The 20,015-nt window shown below is 42.9% G+C and overlaps 1 protein-coding gene across 1 annotated transcript in view; it reads right to left on the reverse strand.

Moving 5' to 3' along the window:
• The window catches only part of LOC306733466 (ADAMTS-like protein 1), a gene marked incomplete at its 5' end in the record, with an annotated part of 81,824 nt that overhangs the window by 47,687 nt on the left and 14,122 nt on the right, over window positions 1-20,015 (reverse strand). Inside the window, one exon of the mRNA XM_079214708.1 lies at window positions 4,258-4,374. Coding sequence (XP_079070834.1) covers window positions 4,258-4,374 — 117 coding nt within the window. The remainder of the gene's footprint in view (window positions 1-4,257; window positions 4,375-20,015) is intronic.

Consider the following 20,015-nt stretch of genomic DNA (forward strand, 5'->3'; position numbering starts at 1 on the left):
AACTTGAAGTGCTGTTAACACCAGGGGGCACAGCACGTAGTGGAAAAAAACTTAACGTAAGCCTAAACATCCTCTCAGCCTGCCAAAACTAACATGCCCATCCTTTTAATGAAGACAAATGAAGTGTTTAATTGCGCAAGACCGTTGCCCTTTCCACCTGGCGCTCCATGCAAAACACAGCTGCCAAGACGGCGTGCAGCTGAGCGATGGGCCTCTCTCCCTGCGAGCTGCTGCTGCCTCGGCCACTGAGTGCTCCCACCCCCCCTTTGCCTGCCACCCCGACTGGCCCTTGGCCCCTCTCGCCCGACCTCAATTACTCCGAACCCTGACACCCTGCCAAAAGGCGGAACCGTCTCAGCACTGAAGAAGAAGAAGAAGAAGAAGAAGAAGAAGAAGAAGAAGAAGAAGAAGAAGAAGAAGAAGAAGAAGAAGAAGAAGAAGAAGAAGAAGAAAAGAAGCCCCAGATGGTTACTGCCTGAGGTGCAATTGAGCATGTAAAAACATTAAGGCCCGACTTGCTTGGCATGTGATGAAGTGAGAGAGGCAGATGGCAAAGAGGAAGACACGCCTAAGAAAACATCGAACATCTTCACAGAAAGACGAGAGAGAGAAAGAGAGACAAAAAAAATTGGTGAGAAACAACAAGTGCGAGGACAGGCAGAGTGGAAGTGTCCTCACACCGGGCCTCATTGCTGCAAAGTGGCGCTCTAATGACACGTCATTACCAAACACTTCACTGTCACAACCCATAATATCCTGGCCATTACTGGTGTGGATAACACTGTGTGACCAATAGCAGCAATCAGTGCACGCTGACCATCAGTGGAGCGGAGGAGTGATTACAGAGCAAAGGAAGTACTTAGAAGGACTCTGTGTACTTCTGTCTCTACTGTTGTACTGCCCTGTGTGCACAACTCCTTTACTTTAGGTATATAGCATTTTAGAAATATCAGTAGTAAGTAGAGACCAAGTAAGCTCATGAGAAAAATGATATTTTTTACTTTGAAGCAGCGCTAATCAATATTGTAAATTAACAACTGATCAAATGACGAATAGGATTATGAAGGCTAGTGCTGATGTTGTGAAACTTCAATATCACACTAATACAACTTGAAACTGACGCACCTCCGGTAAATGAAGGATCACCTTTCAGTAACACACTTTAAAGCTGTCTGTTGACAGGATGATCGCATTTGCCGTCTAGACAGCAGCCAGCTGAGGAGAAAACCGTGTGGTGCGTCTCTCTTTCTATCAACGATTGTGTTTTTTAAGGCTGTTTCTCTCTCTTTCATCCCAACTCTCAATTTCACTTTCCGACAAAGATTAGAGGTTTGGAATACTTGTTCTCTCTCCCCCCCTTTTTTTTGTCTTTCAATCATCCCAAGGTTGGGTAGTAACTGCCACCTGATCTGTGCCTCATCACCTTTAGGACAGAAAGTTAAATCTGAAATAAATGGCTTTCAAACACAGCTTGAACCTTAAGAGTTCTGCAGAGATAAACAGTCATAGGTTTGTTCCCTGCAGTTAAATTAATTAGCGCAAATAGAAAACATTTTTAAACCTATTTTGCAGGTTTTGAGTTAGTTGCTGCTCTCAAAACTGTTGGAAAAATTCATTCATGGCCAAACAATGAGTGGGAATAGTCGTAGAGAGATTTATGACCGGCTTTTCTGTTTATCTTCACAGTCTTACTCATTCAGTCATGTTACGGAGGAGAAAAAAAAAACTTTCTCAGACTCGGAGGCCAACATTTTAGCCATCAGACCCCCCACGCACTTTAATTCAGGAACCTCTCTACCTAATAAACTTACTTGATATTTGTTTATGATTGCTGACATCGTTGAAGCTCTACAGTACATGCTTGCCATCACATAATAAATATGGGTTAATTTACAAAGGTATGTTAGGTCTAAGCTGTTAAAGACAGCTCTATTCCATCGAAGTAGCTCGTGCCGAGGCTGCCAGGAAAAACACTTTCCTTCGGAGAGAACAATTCATCTGTGGCCCTCTGGAGGGATAGGGTAAGGGGTGTTGGGGAGGTCAGGCTCATTGCCCACCAACCGACCCTGGCACATACTCATGAAAGTTAAACTAGAGAAAGCGAATACGCTTTGGAGTCTGAGATCCGCCTCCTGGGTTGCTTGCTAATTAAGCTGCGTTTTTCTTGGCATGTAATCAAGCTTAATATTGAACCAAGATCCAACACAGAGCAGCGCTACAGGCGAGACTCGAACCGCCTTGAGTGCTGAGAGGAATCACAAGTATGGCTCCTGGGAGTCTGCAGGCTCCGCATCTGAAGACATGTTAGCATCATACATGTTAGCATCATACATGTAGCATGGAACGGCCATTCCATTTAAGAAACCACCTTCTAACCTGTCTTGACACAGAAATTAATAAGTGATCAAACTTGGAGGCTGTCACATGCTGTTTACAGGTTGAGACATCCTACACTGTCAGTTCCCTCCGACCTTTCTTTATTACAATGGTATCAGATGTAAAGGTCGAGGGGCAGAATTACGTCTGTTCAACAGAACAAACACGAACTAAGGTAGATGTGGTTACACTATTTTTAGTTTTTTATTAATTTAATTAAACTATCATTCTTTAAAGCTAGATATTTAGCCATATACTAGGTGTTTAAATTAATAGTTATATATTTTGAGAAATATTCTTAATAACTTTTTGACAGAGAGTTAGCTAGAGGAGCAATAGCACCTTTATTTATGTTTTTAAATGTAAGGCCAGCACCAGCGGTTGGTTAGCTTAGCTTATCTTTATGCTAAACTCACTGTCTTCTGGCTCTTTAGCTCTTCTCATCTCAAGTCTTGGAAAGAAAGCAAAGTCAGTCAATCTCCCATAATGTTAAACCCTTCCTTTAATTGACAGAAACATTTTGAATTAGACGCTCTCTCCCTACCAACACACACTTTTTTGCATCTGTGGGCTGATGGCAAAATAATGCAACCAAATTCACTATAATGAAACCCAGAAACTGAGGCCTGGATGGCATGCCTACAGTATGTGGGAGTGGATATATAAATGTCGTATAAATGTTTGGTTTGAAAACCGCTCGCTGATGCAAATTCAAAAAATTTGCTTGAGGTTCAGCGCATCATAAATCACACTGCTGCTTGGCTACAAGATGAAATCCAAATGCTGTAAATATAGCTGTTTGTGGTTTATAACTACAGTGCTATAAGCATGTACCACAGCGCTTGCATTCTTGACTTCTGATTGTTTAAAAATGTTTTTCCCATTAAGTCTGCCTTTGGGATATAAACAAGCATGTAAAAAGCAAAGATGGAACAAAACACTGTCTATAATAATATATAATATATGTCACTTGGTATGACAGTTAACATAAATATTACACTTAATAATAGATAATGAGACCAGAACCAGAATGATCTCTGATCCCCTCTTAAAACTGAAAACGACCTCGGCCCGGCACTGATCTGTAAGACTATCCTGTGAAGGTTGAAATAAGGCCTTGTGATCTACCTTAAAGTGATACAGTGAGTTCAAGCAGATCATCGGTTTCAAAAGAAATGTCACTATATTGTATCACTGTTCAAAGCGCTGCTGAATATATTCTATATATTTAAGTCATTCCCTCAAGTGTAGAGGCTTGTGAAAGGTGTGCAAGCGGGACTGTTCACCTTTCACCTGATGGAGGAGGTCCTACATGCAGGAAAGTGCACGTGAAGCAGAATACCGCAGTCAGGTCAATAACGTAATGTCCTCACAGCAAATAGACATTTCTGTGACGACGGCAGCTCAACCACCCCTCCCACCTAATTAGATAAAACATCTGGGTGAGAGATTGGCTTCAGAAAACTGCTACGGCCGGGACTCATGTCTCATCGAAGGTGATGACAGAGTGGGAGTAGTGTCAAGCAAAAGGAAGAAGAAAAAAGCCACCCCACCCTTGAACGTGTTGAGTGCGTGTGTTTTGCCTGTGCTGCCCTGTTTCACATCAAGCTGGGTCAGCCCGCCCTTCACTCCCAATGTCCCACGATCATCATTCACTTGTGTTCATAACTGAGGTGTAACATGGCAGAATGTTCACTCCTCTGGTGCGGTGCGTTATGTAAACACATCGCAATAGATTAATTGGCTGATTTAGTTTGATCTGACACCTCAATTAATTTCATATTTAAATGGGGAATTCAACATGTGAAATTTATGTTTGAAATTAAAAAGCAGGTGGAGTCCACCAATAAGTACAGTTTGGTTTGTTTGACAGGGACTTACAGGGTCTTCTGGTTTTTGGCTGGCATCATGGAGAGGCTCTTCTGCAAGGTGGTCTCGTCGAATCAGGGTGAACTCCCTGATGAACACGGCGTCTCCATCGTTGGCATAAACAACAACCTGAAAGACAGAGAATCTATCAGCGGTGTCCTTTAGGTCCAACGCCACTTTTTGATGACAAACATACGCAAAACGAGACGAGTGTGATGGAGCCAGAGGAGCCTGTGACAGCTGGGTTTTTACGATGAGAACTAAAGAAAACGTGCACAGGCAAAACAGCAAAAGAAAAATAAAACAACACACACGTTACAAACCAGGCCTTTAAACAAGCACACCATGTTTTATCACTTATTATTTAAGTATGGGTCGTCCATATGGGGGAAGAGGAAAGGAACCAAATACACTAAACCAGAGCCCAGTGATGCAACAAGGCCTTTGTTATTCATATCATAGTGTTTCCACCGGCCCATGCTATTTCACCACTCTAGAGCAATGGTGATGGTGGGAAAGTAAGTATATTGTGTAAAAATGTTTTGTGTTTCTGTTTTCAATCATTTTGTGAGCATTATCGTTTTTTTTTTTTCCTTCTTTTGGTCCGTGCTTTCAACCCCACGTCCTTCTTGATGAGGGGAACCGTTACGGTGCCCTGGAGGAATTCACAGCGGACGAGATCTGATACCAGAAGACGTACTGTAGTAACATGCCTCTTCGGGGAGGCGGGTGGGGGTCGAGGTGCATCATGGATAGGGCCCATTAGCAGCACAACAGGGCCCGCATTCTCCAGGATGCACAAATTCACAGAGCGGAGGCCCTCAGCTGCTCTCCGTGGGTCATAAACGCTCTGTAATGACCCGGGTCAACTGCCTGCCTCCCGGGCCTCTGCCAAGGCGGAGCGAAGCCGAGCAAGGGATGTGGGTTTGGGGTACTTAGGGGTTTTTCGCATCGTAGGGGGTTGCAGATTTTTAGTTGTGGGGCAAAAAAAAAGTGCTGCTAAGCAACTGCAGCAAAACGTAGACCAGCTTTGTGTGGGAAAGAGCACCAGAGTGGACTCTTAAATAAGACAGCACCGTTTAGCTGCAGTCACTTACACGGTGGAGGCATCTGTAACAACACATAAGTCACTGCAGTAAAATGTGGGCAAAAGCCTTCTCAGATGATCCAGATCATAATGTACAAGCACACTTTTGTTAGGTACGGATGTGCACATTTGGCAGCTGTTGGCCTGCGACGTGACATTTTGTCTGTTTCTTTAAAAATTAAAAACAGTAATTTAGCTCCTAAAATATAAAAAAACAACTCTTTCTTTTTCTTCCATTGTCTTTAGATGAATGCATTTAACATGGGAAACCAAATAAGTGATATGAAAAACCTTTATCATAATACAGCCTACTACTGGGTGCCTGAATATAACATGATATCTCTGCTGAAGCGTGTCCTTCCTGCTATCAATGTTGAAAATTAAAATGTTGCGGAACTAGAAGCCACGGGCAAAGAAAACACAAGTCAAGCACACAATCGTTAAGAGAAGCTTTGCTGATGTGTGTGTCGGCTAAGAGGTGCTGAAAACCACTTCAGTGACCAGATGTCCTCGCTCAAGGCTAAGTGGAGGCCCGGTCGAGATGAACATGCCGATTGCTTGTTCTCAAGAGACTTTTGACACTGTCTGCAGAAATTATTTTCTCAGCCTTTTAGTGTCTTAACACCAGACAAATCTGACAACCGTTTCCTTGTCATTTTGACGTTTGCATCCATCTTCCTTAGAGGCCGTGCAATACGCTGGAACCAGACTGAGCCACAGGCTAATGGTGCATGACAGCTAATCTCTCACTCGCTCTCAAAAGGGGGATCTATCAAACCCTTTTCCTTAAGCAAACAAACTAAACTCGCTGTCCGGTGCCAATGTCAAGCATCCTGCACACCCCCACTGGACTAAACCATTCAGATCTGGCAGGACTGGATGATTCAAAAGAGGGTCCAAACGCTATCGTGTAAAGAAAGAGGGTCGGCGACACTGACTAAATTCTTCATTTACGTATATATTATTTCACCTACACTCACTGATATTTATATTTTCTTGCAATACAGGTAGTGCGCCATTCCTGTACAGGAGAGGCATTGTAGGCAGGAGGTAAAGGGAAAATCATAAAAAAAAGTCAATGCATCCTGTGAAATGTTTCAAGTCAATGTTCCACCGTTTACATGAACACTAGCACTAGTACTTTGGTCCAGACTGAAATATCTGTTGAATAGATTGCCATGACATTTTGTACAGACATTCAATATCCCCAGAGGATGAATCCTCATGACTGGTTTTTCATCTAGCACCGCCATGCGGTCAAATTCTTTGTTTTTAGACTTTGGCAATTAGCTAACTGCTCAAGAGACACATATTTCCCTTCAGGATTTGGTGGGAAAAGAAGAGTAAAGATTGGACTTATATTTGCCTGCAAGGCAGGAACACAACTCCAAATGATTAGCCAAAACAACTTTATAAGTGGATAATATGTCAATGTTGTGTTTATAGGTGTGTCAGGTCCGGGATTAAACAAGTGTTTGTATTGCTTTAAAATAATCATCCAAAGTGTGCGAGTGCATACATGTGCGTCAATGTGACAAAGGCCAAGGGTGAAAGTAGAACAGGGATCCAGGCCGGTGATTCATTAACCTCCAAGGCGGATTGGATTTCAAAGAGCACGTCTCAACCAGCGAAGAAGTGAACTCGGGGGCAAGTCAGGTCTTCAAAAGCACATAATCAACAGTAATAACACTAACCTGATATTATAATTGAGCTTTCCTATAACGTGGTGCCAGCTTCCACTGTTTGGGTGGAAACTGTGCAGAGCAAGTGACTTTTACCATGCTGCAATAGGCCAAAACCGAGACTTATGTTTCGTGCACTGCTGCCTTTGATTAATAAGAGTCCGTCCAATGTTTAGATAAGGACACCACTTTTTTGAGACTGGCTCCTGTCTGAATGAAACCTAAGAGGAAAAGATATTTTTGCTAATCCACTTTCAAGGGGATTTATGTGAGCTTTCACTTAACACATTTTGGAGGAGGAAACATTGTGGCCTTCGTTTCCCCTCCTTGTCCCTTAACTCTATCATAAGCTAGGAAATAAAGGGTGCCCTTTTTCTCATCCCAGAACCTTTGCCATATCTGTTCCCCGGCCCGCACAAATCGATCCGTTTGAGGATTTTTCCGCTCACCATAAAGGTACCATGGGAGTAGGGGGCACTTAGTTTGATATATGTTCATTACAGACCAAAGCCCACAGCCACTTCAGGATTTCAAGGCTGATAAAGGTAAGGCCATGACAGAGTCTTGGCTCGCCTCAGGCAACAACCCACTATTCTGTGTAAAAGAGGAAGAAAACACTGATGGTTACAATTTTCACTTTGGGCATTCGCACGGGATACCTGTGATGCAACAGCTCATGACTAAGCTCTCTGGGAGACTAAATAAAAGTGAGACACCCCTTTCATCACGTTCTCTGATTCCTGATGGATTATTTAGTTATCTTCACGTTCTTCCTCCGACCGCCTTTGAAGACGTACCTTCCCCCGAATTTCTCTGCCAGATTTCTCTCACCCTGATTTGCTGACGTTCGTCTCCCAAGTGCAGACGAGCACAAAGAGAAGAGTGGCGAGGAGCTCAAACTGTCTCATTGCTGCCCTCTTCAACTCCAACCACTTCTCATCTTGAACAGCACGAGGAGTGAAGCCTCAAGGGAAGCAGGGTGGGGGCTCCACCTTTGATAGATGAACATTTTTCCTGCCGCTGTCATCACATCCCTTTGCGTTCACACTCTGTTGCTCTCACGTTTTAATGTCTGATAGCGATGCGTGCACTTCTTTGACACGGGCGCTCAAAATCCTCGTGAAACAGCATGTTACTCGTTTAATTTGATGCTTTTCCTGTTGAAACAGGACACTGATGCCGAACATAATGCAGGGACCGAAAAATGTATTTTCAACAGAATGGAAGAGAAAGGCAGTTTCAATTGATGGGTGTTGTCAAAAAATAAATGGGCCCATTTATGCCAGTATGGACTGGTTTTTGTTATTCATAGTTATATGTGACACTGATCATAACGTTGTGTCATATCCAATTTCAAGGTGATGACACAAGCCAAGTAGCAGACTTCATAATGTTTTGCCTTCTTAGGTGTTATGGACTAATCTCAACATGTCATGGGACAGCATTGTAAGACCATAAGTTGATGCATTTGGGGCTTCTCACCCATATATGGTTGAAGAAAGAAGTGCATCATACAGACGTCAGAAAGATAATGTGATCCATTGGCCCAGTGTGTTATCAACGGGAGACAGAGGGGATAAGAGTGCTGATGGTGCCGATATCCTCAATAAACACAAGACTTTGACCGCCGCAGCACTTGACTTGCAGCAACACTGCAACAGACACCAGCAGAAGCACATTGGGACGTGAGGTGTTTACTTCTGCTTCTTAAGTGCCATGGCAGTAGGATCGGTCATTGCCCCTGAATATCGCAGCCTCCCATCTGTCAAGTGCAGGTACATACATGGCGAAGAGGCCCAAAAATATCAAAGTGAGAGGAAGAGGAGCTCCAAAGACTGGTACCCTCCGGATATGGCTTTTGTGAGGAGCAGTCTGCACGCCAGGAGGATGATAATGGAAAGAAAACGTAAAGGCACAGGACACGGAGGTGACATGCCACCTGCCAGGAACGTCGAGGCTACTTACAGCACTACAGGCTAGCAAATAAGGAGAAAGAGGTGAGTGCTGTTCTTCATTAATGCAACAGAAAATGCTTCAAAATTAAAATAGTCCACCTTTTTACAGAGAAGCTATACAATAATTCTGATGAAAGAAATGGATTAATTGTGGCATGTTGTAATTTAACTTTTTAAATTGTACCCTACTTCGTTAATTCCATACAGTAGATACCAACTAATACTAGGAAAAAGATGCACAGAAAATAAGCTTTTGGAAAAATCTCAGTTTGCAGCCTCTGAAAAGTTATTGAAGGCAAAGGAGGAGTTGTTGATGCAGGGTGTGTTGCAACGGTCTATCACTATTTCATCAAAGCAGAACAATAAAAATCTCACATGGTCACATTATCAGTGGCAGCTTATTGGGTCATGCCTCAGACGTCAGCAAGGGAGCCGGAGTGACGTACATAGCAAAGCTTTATTCATGGTCTGCCCACTAACTATCATAACTGACTGGACTTCAGCCTGCTTACTGTAACATCAGTCAACACCAGCAGGATCACATGATAAATCCTTGCATGCATCTGTTCTAACCGTTTATGCTTTACTCTTTTAGGTGTTTATCATCCGACAGGAAGCAGTCAGTGAGACATCGATGACTGACTGGGGCTGTTCTGTATACGACACCATGGAACGCTGACAACCTGAATGTTGTCACACGACAACAGTTAAAAGCCTGAAGTGAACTATTTAAGGCTTTGTAAATATGTATAATAGTTTTTGCTACTCTATATTTATTAAATATGCTTAAAGTATTCATGAATGGTGTGATTATTGATGTGAACTTTTTAATTGATGTGACGATTGGCATGAAAAGCAGGCGGAACAAATCCATAAACATTGAAAGGAATAATTCGTATTTATTGGTCGATCACTTTCTTGCAAAGATTTTGGTGGGAAGAAGATACCATCTCATATCTGTGATGTGAAGGAAATGTCTCTTCAGTTATGAAGAAGGAACTAAATCGATGGCTCCAGAAACAGCCCATTCAGCCAAAAGGTGTGAGGGATTTTTAAGGTCTGAGTCCACTGACTCGGGCTGTTCTGTATACGGCAACAGGAGAAGTCATCTGAAGAGGTCATCATTGATCATTTAATACCACAGTTGTCACCAGACGTTTTTTTCCTCAACCATCCACTGGCTTTTGAGAGAATCCCTTTCTGACCGCAACATATCAGCCTGCAATACAAACAGAGACCAGATACTGTAATGCTCCCCCCGGCTGTGCTCGTACAATAAATCACAATTCCTCACTCCCGAGCTGGCCACAGGCTGACTGCAACTCGAGTGCTTGACCGGTCCAAATGTGCCACATTAGCAGGTAGCATATTTCCTGCTAAGTAGACAGGGTAGTCCACCTGCCGACCATGTGTGGGGCCACGAGGGCTCATCATGGAGTTTCTACTTAAGTCGTGGGCTAATTATGTGGTGGGACACCCCTGTGCTGACTTCTCCTGGCTTACAATACAAACAGATGGAGCCACGAAATCCCGTGCTGAAGCCTTTTGTAACACATGAACCAGCAGGGAGACATCTCAATGCAAAAAAAAGAAAGAAAAGCTCCACCGCTAACATTAATCTTTGCACCAGACACAGTGCGGTTTCTCAGTCAGGTAACGACTGCTATTACATTTAATATGGAGGCTTTTAATGAGGCCATCAAAAGAGTTTTGACAGCCTAAAGAACAGCACGGCGTGCAGTTACAATGCTAGTACAGAAAAATACTGTAAAGCCACGAAACCAAGTGTTTTTTCTTAATACAGTACATACTGTGATGACACGATTCAACCTCAGTGGCAGTTATATCACTGAAATGTTTGATTGGAAAGTGAATGGGATCATTCTGTACAATCGAAGCATCAAATGGAAATTGTTTATTACAAAAATAAGCATTCTGCAAAGATCCTGTTTGAGCTGGTGAGAGAAAAACACACAAGTCAAGCAGCTGTGCAGAAATGTCACACTGAGTGGTTGCAGGAAGCCTCATTACAAATGTGGAGAGCAGCATTTCTCTCCATGTAGAAAATATTCAAGCAATGTGAAGGTACACATGCAATCTGAAGTGGTGCAGGGATGACACAGTCTACTTTTGTAGGCCAACAGGAGTCACATTGGTCAACATGGGAGTCACATTGGTTCCCGGAAGTGAAAAGCTAAAGTTAGGGTGAAAATGAACTACACATTGGTCACATCAGTGCGTGCACGCAATAAGGCTGGACAGGCGGACGAGTTGGTGTGATGAGGTATCGTAGTCTCATTTAGCCACTTGTTAGCGTAGAACAAAACTTTAAAATCTCTTAAGCTTGTGTTAACCACTGACCTTATTTCAGGCATGAGTTCAAAGAAAATGCTGCCTTTATATGTAGCGAGATAAAAACAAGTAATCAGTGAATCGCCAATTTAAATAGCTACAGTTTCTATTTTTCCAACTGTGTATGAATTCAGAATTATTTCTCTTTTTTTAAAGCGACACTCCAAATGAACACTGATGCTGCGGCATTTCTCTGGGTGCATAAATGTGCAACTGTTCTGTTCTCTCTCGGCAGCAATATCAACCTCATAAGTCAATAATCTATCAAATGTTTGTGTGACGATCCGCTTTTTGTGGAGTTATGCCACTACAGTACGTAGCCAAAAAAACTCATTCATGCAGCTTTAAAATAAGACTTGGATAACTTGCAGCTGTTGAAAAGAAAAATAACTACTAGATGTGTTACTTGTATCCAAACAAGATTAAAGCGGGCCCTGAAAGATACAGCAAAGTACAATAAGAGGAGCCTGATGATGGGAATGACACCTGGCCCCTGGGTTATACAGTACATCAGTAACAGCAGCAAAATAAACATTGTCAGGCCCACATAGGTTCTCATGGCGGGGCAAAGTGACGGAATAGGGAAGAGAAGGGAAGACCAGATCTGGAAACATCACATGTTGTTTCTTGAAATAACAAGTTTATGTTTCATCCCCAGAGGAAAGTCATTGCTGGAAGTTCTGAGGCTGAGAATACGCATAATATTCATAATGTTCATCGCTTCAAGGTAGAGAGCCAAACATATTTTCTAAGTCAGCACATTAATGTAGAAGGAAAACTTACTGTAAAAGTAGCTTGTCAAGATGACATGACTTTGGGTTCTGAATCATTAAATGGGTTAATTCCCTGTGGCTCAGCATCATTTGGGCCAAGCTAACAGTCCAATGAGTGAAAGAAAAAGAAACAGCTGAGGGGCCTCAGCTGGACTCTGCATTGACATAATAGCTCTGCTTTATGACATCCACCCAGTTTGCATCTTCCATCAAACCCACTTCCAAGACAAAAAAACACTTGTTTCTCTGACTACTGCCTCTGCTCATGATGGATGGCCTTGGCCCTGCGTTATAGCCGATTCCGGCTTGTAACGTGAGCGGGAAGGTTATGTAAGAGTGTGAAAATCAAGCAAGCGAGGGTGGACAATCCTGACCAAATCACATTTTCAAAAGGGTGAGACAGAGTGAGTTTCCTAAGATCATCCATCTCCACCTCCTCTTTCTTTACTGACCGTAGGCTCAAAAGCAAATTGGCCAAATCCATCATTTAGTTTCCCACAACGAGGAGCTTCCAAATGTTATCAGTTACAATGAGGGGGCAGGGATAGGTGGTCTCAAGAAACCATCTGGGCAGGTACACAAGTTTTAGAGATGGAGAGAAAAACAACAACCTTATCTGAGGACATTTGAGCCAAATAAATACAGGATAATATTAAATAAAGCTTTTCTGTCTGTGGCCAATTCCCTGAAACTAGTTAAATTCAAATGATATAAGGAGCTTTTGGCGTATCTGTTTATTTAGGGTAAGTATAACCAAAGAGAGTAATATTGAGCAAGATTTCAGCAATGCTCGCGGTATGGCTTCAGAGTGAAGTATTTCAACAACAACAAGATGGATTGCCATGAAGTTTGGGAAACATATGTATGGTCCCAAAAGGATGAATCCCAATGAATTTAGTAATACCGTGACTTTTCCTCTCACCAGCTAGTCATAACATTCACTCATCCAGTGAAATCTCTCAACATCTAAGAAATGAATCCTAATGACATTTTGAGTTTTGAGATTGAAGATTGACGTGAGATTGAAATGACGCAACAACTACTAGATGGATTGCCCTTAAATTTGCTCCACACACTCACTTCACCCACGGGGTGAATTGTTAGGACTTTGGCGATCATTAGTAAAATACTTTGGTTTTACTTTTCCATGAGCTTGTGTTTAATGCTAACTGGTAAATGTTAGGATGCTAACACATACAACTTAGATGGGGAACTCTGCAAACATTCTTGTTGATATCAGTAAGCATACTGTATAATAATGTTTGGTGTAAATAGCTGTATAACCGATACCTGAATTCAGTCCAATATCCATCACATACCCACAGTGTAACTCAGTGGTTCTCAAATAGGGGATATATATATTTAAAAGTAGCATCAATTAAAAAATCCTTTGACAATATTCATTTAATAGATATTCAATCAAATATAAGTGTAAGTTAATGAACAGAATGTTATATATTCTGTATTAAATCAAACACTGATAGCACAGCGCTGTGTATTACAACTTTTTTTCAACCTAAAATGCTTTGCGCTGGTTATGGGGTACTTGGCTGAAAGCAAATGTCCACAGTGGGTACATCACTGAAAAAAGGTTGAGAATCACTGGTGTAACTAACCGAAAGCTTTACTGAGAACCATATCTGCTTCATAGTGAGAGAGTGAACGCTGCATACTCTCACATTAAGGCAATGCTGGCAACAGTTCAACCATCAGACATGGACGGAGTGGAGTCTGCAGCAGCTGTGTTACAGCTCTCAATCGCAGCTTTTCATTAGTCTGATCAATTCATTGGCCGATCTGCAGTTCTCTCAGTAACCGTGACCGCTAACGTCCTTTAGTAATGACGCTGTGTGTGATGGCCAGGGCGTAGACACAAAGGCCGCCCGGACGAAAGCGGCTACAAAGACAGATGGAGACATGTCTTAGCGGTGGAGTTTTGTTCATAAACGCACACACACAAATACAAACATCTGTCCTCCTTGATCAAATCAATTCGTAGAAGGGTTTATAATTGACAGCTGGGTGGCACAATTACAACACAGTGTTCCACATGTAGCAGGCCAACGGGTTCACTGTTCAGTGCATGTGTGCTACGGCACGACTGATTCAAAACACCAGGGTAATTTTTCACACATAAAGGTGACTGTCACTGGATGATTAATGATAACAGTTTATATGGTTTTTTTTGTAGAAGCGCCACAGGAATTCTCCTTAACGTTCCATTTAAGTTTTAGTCATTTCCCTCATCAAAGAGGTGAAATTAAATTTTAAAAATCCATTAAAAGATATGTCCCAATGAATATACCTTTACTGCCATCACTTTATACTTTAATGAGACATTCATAATAAAACAATTTGATAAGCATCAGTGTATCTTTTGTGAACCAAACTGCCCTTTTACTCTAAGAACAAACATCCCATCATAATTGAGTGGGAGAAAGGGTTTGAGAACATTCAGCCAGCTCATTTGAAGTTCATACTGACTTGGGAGCTGAAATTTAAGAAAAAAACAGAAATAGTATCTCACTGTTCACTTTTTTTCTATCTTATTTAGGACTCTGTTGAAACACATTTGGGAAATCCAACAACAAAAAATGTGGGCAACATTGCAAATATGTCTAAGAAAAATGTGTCTGTTCAATAATATGTCTTCTGAAGTAATACGACCTGTGGTGCAGCACATTCTGGATTTTGGTAACTCTTGGGCAATCTTTTCCGGGGCCAAAAAAAAAATCAAGTAGCACCCTAAGATCTGGTATTTTCTCCAAATTGAAAGTATTAATCTCAATGAAAGCCTTTGCGGAATTGACAGTGGCAATGTGCCAAACGTGGATCCCACCATGAAATTCATGCAAAGCCGTCCACGCCGGACCTCCCAGAAGACCAATCCAGTAATCGCTGTTTTGTTTTCTTTGAACTAGACACAGGACAAACCTGGCAAGCGGTCGGCCTGAATCACGACCACACATCACTGAGGGGCCAAAAAGATTAAACCTGTTGGTGTTCAACAAGGTACTGCAAAAGACTCCTTCCTAGTACATGAGCGAAAAAGCGCAATCTGTGAAGAACCGATTCTCATCCCACAGCGAGGGGCCAACAAAATTTGTTCCGCAGAGTTCTCAAAACTGTTTTCGCCGACATCAACATGCCGTCTGCGGTTGCCGCCGAATTGCTGCTGCATTCCTGCTCCCAAATTAAGCCCCTCATTTGCAGAGTAGCCTGACCATCGAACAATCTTAATTTCCATATTCTGTGGCATTCTCAAGCACTGATCTCATCTGGCTGGCAGCGAGGCAAATAATGAAATTCTGCCCTGCCTGTAGCGTGGCATCTTTAACTATCCAGCCCCCTGCTCCATAATCCTCCCTCCATTCTTCAATTGTGTTTTGCATTGCTAAACGCCAGCTGTACACTGGACACAAAGTGGAAAGAAATATTGTTGTTAACCAGTAGGTTGTCTGCCGGTAAAACAGGCAACTTTGTCCAGAAAAGTGCCACGTTTTAGTGAACAGTTCGTTTCAGATTGCCCGACTACCAGAACGATACTGACAATAACATGATTCACTTGTAGCCCATGTCTCCGTCTGGCAGACGCTCCCAGACATCCCCACTTGACTCCACATTCTCCCGCGGCCAAACAAACCACAACATCATCGCTCTGACAGACGAGCTGGGGAAACCCAGTGATTTGTCTCGGGTCCTCTAAATATGACAATCACACAAAGGCACTATATCTGAGTCACGGAACAGATCAGAGACAACGGCGTATTTCCCCACCTGTCTACGATGACACAGTCAACATAGCGTGACAGCTTAATGCCGTCCGTCCGTTGTCTTGTCAATATGCAGAGATCCCAGCGGGTGCAATTATCCCAGAAGATTGACGGACAACAACACTGAAAGATGTTCACCGAAGGAACAGGGAAAACAAATCTTTCAGCAGATCTGCTATCAAGAATACCTTAATTACATAACCCTAAAAAAATGATAGACATGCATAAAACAAGTGTCTCAAGCCGCGGTAGTTGACGGCAATAATGGAGGATGATTGCCTAGACTTACGACAACGATAGCACGTCAAGAAACGTTATTCAAACATCCCTGTCATATTTGTGTAATTGCCGGCGAGAGGGAGCGGTTTGACGAATGATGTCCCTGACGTCTGGGACGCAGCCAAAGTGGCGTTTGAAGGGAGGGGTTGCTGGGTGGGAGAGCGGGTGAGGGGGTGAGTTGGCACATTACGTCCTCCACATTCCCCTCGTATTAAAAGAGACAGATTGGAGACGCCATTTGAAGGTGGAGGTTTATCTGACATCATGTGCGAGTCCACTACTGTTTGTCTCTGAGGCACACTGTTTGGCACTGAGTTTCTTTTGAAAGAAAAGTGCGTTTAAAAATGAAATCTATTATTATTATTATTATTATTGTTGTTGTCTAATTTTGTGTCCCGCATGTGTCCGTGTGTGTGAGGCCATCATGGAAATGACAAAGTGTTTACTCTCTGTGTCCCTAGTAATATCCCGATAGAGATTCCTGGGGTTTGCGGTGAGGTTTGTGTTGCATTCTTGTTTTTTGTTTTTTTTCAGATTTTCTGTTCGCATGTACACACCTGCAAATTCCAGGAACTTCTGTTTGTATTCGATGCATGGCGGGTCATTCCCATATGGGACCAGCGACGGCGAGAGACAGCATATCACGTGTTTGTTTTTGCATTAGGGCTCCCCGTGGGCCCAGCCGACAAGCCCTCTGTTATCTCAGGAAAATAATTTCGCTCCAAAGCAACAGCAGAGCCCAAAGTAGCTTCTACAGTTTATATACACTGTGAGGGGCACGCCAGCTCATCTGGAATGGAAAGATTGAGTTGGAGGTGTTTACTGTACCGATCTCACCCAAAAATATTGAATACATTCTTCCCTAAACAAACTATTGACAGTTAAGATAACACTGGACTTGTTCCAGTGGTGCACTGACAGTTTCCAAATATGTGGGGGAAATTACCTTTTTTTGCTATTTATTTGAATTGAAATCTTTACATGAGAGGATAAGTACGGCATGTTGAATGTGTTGCCTTCCCGTGTGTGACTTTGTAACTGGAATCGGATACTTGTGGTAATATTCTCTCCTCAACATTTCAGACTGAGAATCAAGGTTGCAGCCATTAAAATGTCAGCTTGTGTGCTCTCCGCTCGTCAAGCCGACAGCAACGTGATAGTCCGTACTTTTCTTTGTCTACAGCTTTTGTTCTCCGAGAACCAGGCAGTCAGCGGCCTTTTGTCTGCAGAGACATGGTAAACAGATCAAATGAGCTGCCTATAGTGACACCAAGCTGGACACAAGTGAGATTCAATTTAATGGCTTTATCAGTTGAGTGGGGCTGCAGCTTCCAGCTTGTAAGCTCTTGTGGATCATTTAGAGTGGAAATCTGTGCAGTGTCAGATGGTTGTATTACCTGGAAACATGCTCCAGATGAAGGGGAAGTTACACAACGTTGCAAGTTGGGAACTGACTGGGAACTGATGTTTATAGTACCACTTCTAACTTTCAAAGTTTTGGCCATTGTTACACAATGTGTTTTGGCTTTATCCCTCACAACTTTACTCTTCTAATACACTCGCAAAGCTCTCATGACCGAAATTTAAGGCTGCGGCAGTGTGCTACCTGCCCAGCACCAAACGGCTGACAGATTGGGAGCTAAAGAGTCCAATATTTCTCTCAAAAATTGGGGTGAGAGCAGTAATAGAAGAAGAGCGAGTATTGTACTTTATTGGCCAGATGAGAAACTCCGAATGAATGCTGATGTTGTTAAATGCCTCAATGTCTCTTTAAAACGTGTCTGATCGTCTGACTTCTCGTAACTCTTGGATTATAGAATGACCTGAAGCACAACAGGTCATTGAAGGTAACAAAAGAGGCTGGGTGACCGTGTTTCAGATGAGTTGAGCCCTGCTGTCATTGTCCACTGGCCGACGATGGAGTGGCTCGCATCTCCTCCGTGTTGACTTTGGTGGTTCTCCGTCAAACAAAATGGATACCCACTGTCACGGCAGAGTTTTGGGAAGAAAAAATGAGCGAAAGGCAGAGAAATTAAGCTGACAAGCATGGGAATGTTCACACGAGAGAAATACCGGTGAGAGAAAAGCCACAGAGGTGCGTTTGTCAGCCTTGTTCAGCCTGGCAGCGCTGCTCACATGCACTGAGGAAAGTTCGCTGAATATGCGCTACTGAAATGAAACGAAAAGAAGAAAAAAAAACTCAAGGCAAGGCAAATAATTGGATTTGGCTCAGCCTGAACGTGAGTGTGTGCTCAGCAATGTGGCTGTGTTTGCACAGCTGGAGCGTGTGCCCAGGGTCATCTCAGCAGGGAGCGGGGTTTGGCACTGCCGGGCAAAGCTACAGTACACGCCTGCTGAAGAATCACCGGGCGCCTCCCGCTCCCTGTCCTTCCCTTTTTCGGGAAACAAGCGAGTCAAAAACGCACAAGGCTCACAGAAGATTACTGACAAGACACCATTTCAACTATGAGAAGACATTTTTAGTTTCCCCTCATCATATCTCTGGGGCACGCTGACCTGGCATCACAGGCCTAGTGATATATTTTTAAAAAAAGTAAAAAAAAACGGTTTGTATTATATCATTCCTTGTTACTGAACTCTGTTAGACTCCTCCATTGGGCACCAATTAACTTTGTTTGACGGGAGACAGCGTGATGTATTCTGAAATGAATACTGGATAAAAAAACATTACCGATGGCTTTCTTTTGAACTGTAAGCGCAGACAGAAAGTGCCTTGATGGTATTACAATATTGATGCCTTCCCTAAAGAGCGGCTACAGTTCTACTCTCAATAGGACAAACTTGACAGGCGAGCTGGCGAAGGCAGCCTCCCCCCTGTGATTTGAAGGATTTGTCTCGTAAAACCTGCTGGCTGTGGCTTCAGTTTGTGCAAGAAAAGTTATCCTTGCAGAGTGAAGAGCAAACCCCTGGTGGCGTGAAACCTAAGAGTATGCAAGTGGTTGAAAGCAGCGCTAGAATTGACACAAGCTGAGGCACTGAATCAAGGTTCATTGTCAGGAGGAACAGGTATGACTTGAGTGTGCAGCGCGTCTGCAAACCCTGCGCTCTCTCTCTCCAGCCTGTAGGATTATACCGTTTTAGGAGATGGATCATGCTCGATTTACAGTGCTAACACACACAGAGACGGGAGGGTATCACATAAATCATTTAGTTGTGGAAAATCTCAAGTTAATATACTGCAGTACAGTATGAATGTGATGAGGGAGACGTAGCTAGCAGACCCTAAAAACTGAAAATGAGAGGGTCCATTGAGTTTTGGATCGTACTCAATGACACAACAGATAACAGTACCTCTAAAATGAATGGAATAGTATTACACCCCAACATAGGAACTCATATACTTATGGAAATATAATACCATGCTTGTTATCAAAAGACATTCAGGCCACCTATATACCTGAGTAGCTTTGTTACAGACAACCTCAGATTTAGACACAAAGTACTTTAAACACTGGAGACATTTGAGAAGCTAAAACCCAATCGCGGCATCCTCAACTCCATTGTGATAGAGATTCTCTGGCCATGAAAGCTTTTTTTTCTTTCTTACATTAAGAAAGTGGCTTTTAAAAAAGGGTGCACACCCCTCTTAGAAATTCCTGACAGAATTGACTTGCTCTGGCATCTTGAGTTTCAATCTGATAGCTCCAAAATTGCCCCTGCAACCAAAACCTTCAAAATGTGGTCCAAGCAGCCCTTCCATTGTTGTTGGCGTGTGTAACAGAGATGGCTTCGCATTCTGCGGGTTTCACATTGGCTACAGATATCCAGGTGACACTGAGAGATCCTGAGGGTATATCTCAAGTCAGAGGGGGGGGGGGGGGGGGGGGGGGGGGTGGAACCAATGAAAG

The sequence above is a fragment of the Taurulus bubalis genome (assembly GCF_910589615.1).
Source record: "Taurulus bubalis genome assembly, chromosome: 3".
In the NCBI taxonomy this organism is placed as follows: Eukaryota; Metazoa; Chordata; class Actinopteri; order Perciformes; family Cottidae; genus Taurulus; species Taurulus bubalis.